At 38.4% G+C, this 9,043-nt stretch overlaps 1 protein-coding gene across 19 annotated transcripts in view; it reads right to left on the reverse strand.

Moving 5' to 3' along the window:
- KDM4C (lysine demethylase 4C) overlaps positions 1–9,043 on the reverse strand; it is a 478,025-nt gene that overhangs the window by 360,274 nt on the left and 108,708 nt on the right. Inside the window, exon 1 of one of the 19 annotated variants that reach the window (XM_032392301.1) lies at positions 3,649–3,759. The exons of 15 other annotated variants lie outside the window; for them this stretch is intronic. Coding sequence is in view for 1 of the 4 variants with exons in the window: in XM_032392308.1 (XP_032248199.1) it covers positions 3,759–3,835 (77 nt within the window). In the remaining 3 variants the exon portion in view is untranslated. Of the gene's footprint in view, positions 1–786; positions 822–3,648; positions 3,836–9,043 lie in introns of those variants that run through there. 3 more of the 19 variants (XM_032392300.1, XM_032392308.1, XM_032392312.1) reach the window with 3 other exon arrangements.

Below are 9,043 nucleotides of genomic sequence, written 5' to 3' on the forward strand. Positions count from 1 at the left end.
TACAGGAAAATGAACATGCATAATGCCCTGCTCTTCACCTTACTCACTCAGAGACAAACATCACCATGCCAAATCGAGTGGGAAAGCAAGAAGGGAAAGAGACACCTGGAAAAGACAGAGGAGAATCCTAGAGAGAGAACCCAGAAGGAAAACAGAACTCACCAGGAAAACAAGGTGAAGAACAGATGCTGTTTAGCTCCTCCACTGCCAAAATGAAGAGAAAGCCACTGGAAATGTTACTTATCTAACTCTGTAGCTCACTACATGCAAACAGCTCAAGCATGTGACCAATTTGACAAAAGGACTACTAGTACTCATTAACTAACCATGAACCATTTTAACCTCATAGAAGTGCTTCACAGAATATTTTTAAAGTAAATCAAAACCACAATGAGGTACCACCTTACACCAGTTAGAATGGCTAAAATTAACAAGACAGGGAACAACAAATGTTGGTGAGGATGTGGAGAAAGGGGAACCCTCTTACACTTTTGGTGGGAATGCAAGCTGGTATAGCACTCTGGAAAACAGTATGTCAGTTCCTCAGGACGTTAAAAGTAGAGCTACCCTATGACCCAGCAATTGCACGACTGGGTATTTACCCCAAAGATACAGATGTAGTGAAAAAAAGGGGCACATGCACCCTAATGTTGATAGCAGCAATGTCCACAACAGCCAAACTGTGGAAGGAGCCGAGATGCTCTTCAACAGATGAATGGATAAAGAAGATGTGATTCATATATACAATGGAATATTATTCAGTCATCAGAAAGGATGAATACCTACCATTTACACTGACATGGATGGAACTGGAGGGTATTATCCTAAGTGAAATAAGTCAATCAGAGAGACAGCTATTATATGGTTTCACTCATATGTGGAACACAAGGAATAGCGCAGCGGATCATAGGGGAAACTGAATGGGAAGAAATCAGAGAGGGAGACAAACTGTGAGAGACTCCTGACTCCGGAAAACAAACTGAAGGTTGCGGAAAGGGAGGTGGGTGGGGGGATGGGGTAACTGGGTGATGGGCATTAAGGAGGGCATGTGATGTGATGAGCACTGGGTATATTATATGCAAGTAATGAATCATTGAACACTACATCAAAAACTAATGATTAATATTTGTTGGCTAATTGAATTTAAATTTAAAAAAGAAAAAGAAAAAAAATAAAGTAAGTAAGACTTTATTGATGCCACCATGGAGTATGTGATCATCAGAAGGAAACAGATCAATCAGCCAGGAAAGAGCCATTAGGGTATAAGGAACCACCTGCAAAAAGTAGTATATTCTGCTTAAGCATCTGCATCTGAATTTTTTAAATAGCTGGAAATTTTAAAAGTACATGCCAAAGGAAACAACAGAAATACTATCATTCCAAGGGCGCCTGGGTGGCTCAGTTGGTTAAGCATCTGACTCTTGATTTCGCTCAGGTCATGATCTCAGGATTGTGAGAGTGGGCTCCATGCTGGACATGGAGCCTGCTTAAGATTCTCTCTCTCCCTCTCCCTCTGCCCCTCCCGCCCCCCACCATGCCTCCACACTCGCATGCACTCTCTCCCTCTCTAAAAAAGAAAAAAAGGGCACCTGGGTGGCTCAGTTGGTGAAGCAACTGCCTTCAGCTCAGGTCATGATCCTGGAGTCCCAGGATCGAGTCCCACATCGGGCTCCCTGCTCAGTGGGGAGTCTGCTTCTCCCTCTGACCCTCTCCCCTCTCATGCTCTCTCTCATTCTCTCTCTCTCAAATAAATAAATAAAATCTTGAAGAAAAAAAAAAGAGAGAGAGAGAAATACTATCATTCCCTACAGTACCAATAGGAATAAAAGGAATCATTTTGCCCTATATGGTCATTTGATGCAGCCCTCTGTGTATGGTTAATATTTATTATACATAAATAGAAAATAAAACATTATACCAAATAAGCAACCCTATGAAAAAAATGCAGATTTTAGTGAATGGAGAGAAAATACCACACTAATACAATGGCCAAGTCTTATATCACAGAGAGTAAAGCACAGCAGGGTGGTCCCCAAACACAAAACCCATGGACATATTTTAATATTACAATTCAAGTGGATTTATCAAACTTTTCAAATCTGTAACTTTGTGCATCCTAAATGAATTGAGTTTTAAATTAAAGTCAATGAAGAAAGAGGAGTCTATTCAATTTTCTTTTGATATGGATTTTAATCAGGACCTGAACAATACGGTGACTGGTCGTAAGTTAATTTAAACTGGAAAACCACTGAAGGAAGGCAATTTGCAGTGTATTAAAAACTTTGGTTTAGAATTTATATTTACAACAGGCTATCAGAATTATATTTTACTTGCTGGAAAACACCTCATAAACAGCACAAATTACATTCAAAGCATGTGTCTCAAAATGAATTTTACCTCAAAATATCCACAAGAACACATGGTTCATATTCACCCTCACTCCAAGTCTATGAAAAGTATTTTATTCAACATATAAGCAACTTAATATAACCAGAGTACTATTAGATACAAAATGATAATATTTTTAAAAACTCAGAACTATGCTGGCTGAAGAAATGTTAGTATCTTTTATAATAAGTAAAAAAAAACAACTTTGGAGTCACTTGCCTAAAAAAACAACAAAAGTAACTCTGATAGAAAAGATAATATTTAAGTAAAAATTCAACTTAAGACAATTAGAGTTTTTTAAGAGTCACCAAGAAAAGAAAAAACGTGTTAAAATTTTTGCAAGTAAGTTCTTTAAAATATGCCTTTCAGAATCATTTTTTCTACTCTAATATTTGCTTTCTTGATGTTCTCTTTTTAAAGTTTTGAATAATTTATTTAGAAGAAACACTATAACATTCCATAAAAGTACTATAACAGTCCATAAAATTTTCCAGTTTACCAGTCACACAGTGCAATAGTCCACTCTTTCACAATCTTGGAAATCAAGAAGTTCCAATAAAGAAAAAGTTCTACACTGACTCTTCAATCATCTAGTAGGGGAAATGGCAGCTAGCATCCTACTGCCACACCTCACACCCCATGGTCACCAGCTAATATGCCATATGCAGAACACACAGAATAAACCTGACTCATCATTCTGCAGCATCTACTTTTGTCATGTTAGGTCACTTGGGTTATTCTTACACAAAAACAAACATATAAAGGGAACAAGATACAAAATCTGCTTGAGTGCTGTGGGGTTATGGGGTTTCAGTATCTCTCTTTTTTAAAAGATTTTATTTATTTGAGAGAGAGAGCATGCAAGCACAAGCGGGAGGGGGGTGCAGAGGGAGAGGGAGAAGCAGACCCCCACAGGCAGGGAGCCCCATGCAGAGCTTGATCCCAGGACCCTGACATCATGACCTGAACCAAAGGCAGACACTTAACCAACTGAGCCACCCAGGTGCCCCCCGTCTCTTCTTCTATAGGGATACTTTGGTAGGAGCAGACTACAAGGTGCAAACTATGCTATGGGATTCTGTATAAATCTTACTTAATCTCCCTCTTACTGGTGCTTAACACACACACTTACTTGAGCACCAACTTTCTTCTCTCCTTTACCACTCTTGACAAACACACACCTTTTCACTGGTATTAAATAGCAGAGCTAAGTTTTAGACCAAAGACCTAATTGTCTGAAATATTTAAAGCCACCCTCACCTTGTCCACATGGCCAGCAAAACAAGAGAGAATAGTTGTTAAGAACTTGCTGAGCCTTGCTGAGACATGGATTCCAAAGACAAATCCAACACTCATGTAGCTCTGACTAGTCATATATGATCTCTCAGCTCCTCAGTTTCCTCATCTGTACAGTTATTATCTTCTTCACTGGAGTCTCTTTTTCCAGCTTTATTGAGACATAATTGGCATGTAACATAAGTTTAAGGTACACAGAGTAAGAATTTGATTCATGTAAATATTATGAAATAATTACCATAATAAGTTTAGTTAACATCCATCACCTCAAACAGTTACAATTTTTTGTGTGTATAAGAACTTTTAAAATCTACTCTCTTGGCAACCTTCACATATACGATGCAGTATTAACTATAGCCACCATACTGTATAGTACATCCCCAGAACTTAACCTTCTTATAAGTTTGTGCCTTTTGACCGCCATTGCCCATTTCCTTTCCGCCTTTGCCCACCACCTCTGGCAACCACTAATTTGTTCTCTCTATCTGTATGTTCAGTTTTTTTAGATTCCACATGGGAGATCATACAATATTTGTCTTTGTTGGACTTACTTCACTTAGTATAATGTACTCAAGATTCATCCATGTTGTTACAAATGGCAGAATTTCCTTCTTATGGCTGAATAATATTCTATTGTCTTCATATATAACACATTTGCTTAATCCATTTAAATGTCAATGGACACTTTAGTTGTTTCTGTGTCTTGCCTACTGTGAATAACGCTGTAATGAACATGAGAGTGCAGATATCTCTTCTAAACAATGATTTAATTTCCCTTTGATATATATCCAGAGGAGGAATTGTCAGATCATACAGTACTTATATATTTAATTTTCTGAAGAAACTCCATACTCTTTTTTTATATCTTTTTTTTGTTATGTTAATCACCATACATTACATCATTAGTTTTAGATGTAGTGTTCCATGATTCATTGTTTGTGCATAACACCCAGTGCTCCATGCAGAATGTGCCCTCCTCAATACCCATCACCAGGCTAACCCATCCTCCCACCCCCCTCCCCTCTAGAACCCTCAGTTTGTTTTTCAGAGTCCATCGTCTCTCACTCCATACTCTTTTCCATAGTGGCTGTCCTCACTGGATCATTATGGGAATCCAACAAGATAATGCTCAAAAAACTTAGCCATAGTCAAAAGGTGGAAGCAACCTAAATGTCCATCAACTGATAAAATGTGATAAATCCACCCAATGAAATATTAGTCAGCCATAAAAAAGAATGAAATACTGATACATACTATAAAATGGAAAAGATGATACGTAAAAGAAGCCAGCCGGGGCACCTGGGTGGCTCAGTCAGTTAAGCGGCTGCCTTCAGCTCAGGTCATGGTCCCAGGGTCCTGGGATCGAGCCCCGCATCAGGCTCCCTGCTCGGCAGGAACCCTGCTTCTCCCTCTCCCACCCCCCTGCTTGTGTTCCCTCTCTTGCTGTGTCTCTCTCTGTCAGATAAATAAATAAAATATTTAAAAAATAAAAAAATAAAAGAAGCCAGACACAAAAGGTCACATATTGCATGATTTTATGTATACTGAAATATCCTGGATAGGTAAATACCTAGACAGAAAGCACACTAGTGGTTGTCAGGGATAAGGGAGAAGTGGGAGAGTAAAGAGAGGGACTGATTAATAGATACAAGGTTTCCATTTAGGGTGATGAAATTCTCTTGGAACTTGATGGAGGTGATGATTGCACAATAAGACCATACTAAATGCCACTGAATTGTACACTTCAAAATGGTTTAATAGTTTATGTTATATGACTTTTACCTCAATTAAAAAAAAAAAAACTTGTTGATACACTTGACAAAAAGTAAATTTCAGTAAAAGTAACCATTCTTTTTATCCGTTTTATTCATTTCCACCAAATTGACTCCAGTCCTCATGTTAATTCAATGAATCTTCCTTTTCCACTCTCTCTGCAGCCTGCTAGCTGAGAAGGGGGAATCACAATCCCAAGAGACCTAAAGAAATAACTGGGGTGCTGTCATCAAAGGTCAATGGTTACTAAGCCTTAAAAACTGCCTCATCCCCTTAGGTCTTCTTACCTAAACCTAACGGTTTTAGTCACAAGTAACAAATTTCCCCCTCAAAAAGGAGTTCCAACAGTCAAGGTAGAACTCTTAGAACAACTTGAGTTAAACTATATAGGTTTATTTTTAGCCTCATAGTCACCTGTTGATTCTTCTATCTGGTTCTCTCTTTTGTTTTAAAATTAAATATCAAAACTCAAGCCTGGATTCCAAATGACCACTCACAATTGGGCTCCAATGTAAAAACCCTGTAAAACTAGAAAGACCAGACTGAGAAGATAGGTAATCACTTCTTTTACTCTCCAAGCAATGGATACTGGTAAGGACACCACTTTACAACTTATTCCCTCCAGGGACGCCTGGGTGGCTCAGTCAGTTAAGCATCTGCCTTTGGCTCAGGTCATGCTCCCAGGGTCCTGGGATCGAGTCCTACATCTGGCTCCTTGCTCAGCAGGGAGTCTGCTTCTCCCTCTGCCTGCTGTTCCCCCTGCTTGTGTGCTCTCTCTCTCTCTCTAACAAATAAATAAAATCTTTTTAAAAAAAAAAAAACAACTTATTCCGTCCATACCACCTCCTCCCCACAAGTAACACATTAGGATTTCTGTGACAGAGAAATCAATGAACTCCCAATGATACGGCATCTGATTTGGAGGTAGGACACTGAAAGAATAGTTTGGAAAAACAATCTATGTTTCTACTAAACTGTTAAATAGTAAGAATACATAATCTGTTTTAAATAAATATTCCAAATTAGAACAAACTGCAATCCTGCATAGGATCCAAGGAGCAAAATAATTTAATTATATATTTCCAGAAGAATCCAAGAGAAAGGAAGAACAATAATAAAAACTTATAATAAACTGCTTACATAACTTGATTTTTATTTATTTATTTTTGGTCATGATGAGAACTATGTAATTTTTTATTACAGAGAATGTCAAACATAAAGTAGAAGAGTATAATGACCCTCCATGTACATACACATCACCCACCTCCAACAATCATCAGCTCACGGTCAATCTTGTTTCTTCTATATTCCCACTCATTTTCTCCATTCTGTACTATTTTGTGGCAGGGCCCACACATTATATAATTTCATCTAGAAATATAACTTGATTTTTAGAGTCTGTACCTCATTTATACTATCTACAAAGAAAGGACACTGCTAGCTGCCAATTCTTTAACAAACTAAAGACAGTATTTTTGTTTGTTTTTTAAGATATTATACAGTGGTAAGCAAGAACGATGGTCTTTGGAACCATTATTCCAATCCAAACAATATGAAAGAGGGTGAAAAGCTAGCATAATAAAAAGCATATACTCCAGAGATCCCAAAGGAACCCCAAAGCCCTGAAAGTACCCCTTACCCTTGCTAAGACTACAAAGTACTGCTAGGAGTTGTGCAGCATGGGAAGTGCAGAAACCCATAAGCACTCTCAAGAACCAGGTGCATCCACTGAATATAGGTGCATGTCCTGTATCCAGTGGAAAAGTGATCATATGTGAGAAGCATTATTCTAAGTGAAAGGAGACACAAAAGTCTACATACTGTAAAATTCTATTTTTATGATACTCTAGGGACAGAATTCAGATTTAGTGGTTGCCAACAGCTGTGGGGAGGGATTAACTGAGAAATGGCACAAGAAAACCTTTTCAAGGAATTGGAAATGTTCTATATTTTGATGATGATGGTAGTTCTACCACTGTACATATGTCAAAACTTACTGAACTGAATATTTAAAGGGGGTGGCTTTTACTGTAAGTATATTAAACTTCAATTAATCTGGCCTTCCAAAATAATCATTAAATGTTTTTGAATTGTTTTAGAGAGAGCACAAGCAGAGGGAGAGAGAGGGAGAAGCAGGTTCCCTGCTGAGCAAGGAGCCCGATGTGGGACTTGATCCCAGGACGCTGGGATCATGACCTGGGCTGAAGGCAGCCGCTTAACCAACTGAGCCACCCAGGCGTCCCTTTGAATTGTTTTAGAAATAGAGGAGATATACTCTTAAAAATATGTGTTCTTTCCTTCAGATAAAAATTTCTCCAAACTGTCAGTTGGTTTACATTTTCTAATATATTAGCTGTTACTAAGGAATTCCTTTTATTTTTTTTTAAGTAGGCTCCATGCCCAGTGTGGAGCCCCACCCAGGGCTTGAACTCATAACCCTAAGATCAAGACCTAAGCTGAGACCAAGAGTCAGACACTTAACTGACTGAGCCACTTAGGTGCCCCACTAAGGAATTCCGTTTAAATCCTAATCTCACATGACAAACACAAACACATGCTGTTGCTATTAAATCACCAAAGTTTCAGCCTTGGAAAAAGGTTACAAATCAAAGTTTAGTAATTTTTTCAATGGATCTGTGAAAACTACTTTGGAGAAGCTTAAATTAGTTATTAGTCACTTAGGGAAGAAGGGAAGAAAGGAGGAAAGATGAAGAAATCAGACATGTAGAATATATGTTCACATTAGCAATAGATTTTAAGACAATTTCATTTAAATATAATTGAAATTTACCCAAGAATGTTTTGATACAGCTTTTACAATGTTTTTTGCGATATTCATATAACTGATAGGCTTGAAAACATATAGCAACCATTCAAACAAATGGTAAGAAAAGAACAAGAAAAAGGATGTGGAAGGATTGCTTCTGTGGGAAATGCTTTTAGATAGATATATTGAATTTACACATGAAATTTCTTAAGAAACTTAATGAAAAGAACCAATGAGCTACAGTATGTGGGGAGAAACCTGGTTATTTTTATCCACATCCCTACTTAAGACATCAACTTTAGAGGTTTAAGTTATAGCTGACTCTCTGTACATCCTACCATTCATGGTGCAATTAGTTTCTCAGGAAGGGGTAGAAAATTATCACAAGCTTCACTCAGCTCTAAGTTCCCATAATCTATCAAAACAGGCTTCACTCTGCTCTAAGTGTCCCATGATCCATCAACATCAGTACTAGGAGAGACAGAACTCCATGGAGCACTCCAGAGGAGCACCAGAAATTCACACTGAGGGGCACCTGGGTGGCTCAGATGGTTAAGCATCTGCCTTGGGCTCAGGTCATGATCTCAGGGTCCTGGGATCGAGCCCCGCATCGGGCTCCCTGCTTGGCGGGAAGCCTGCTTCTCCCTCTCCCTCTGCTGTTCCCCCTGCTTGTGCTCTCTCGCTCTCTCTGTCAAATAAATAAATAAAATCTTTAAAAAAAAGAAAGAAAGAAAGAAAGAAAGAAAGAAAGAAAGAAAGAAAGAAAGAAAGAAAGGAAGGAAGGAAGGAAGGAAGGAAGGAAGGAAGGAAGGAAGGAAG

Source organism: Phoca vitulina, unplaced genomic scaffold, assembly GCF_004348235.1.
Source record: "Phoca vitulina isolate PV1807 unplaced genomic scaffold, GSC_HSeal_1.0 scaffold67, whole genome shotgun sequence".
Classification (NCBI taxonomy): Eukaryota; Metazoa; Chordata; class Mammalia; order Carnivora; family Phocidae; genus Phoca; species Phoca vitulina.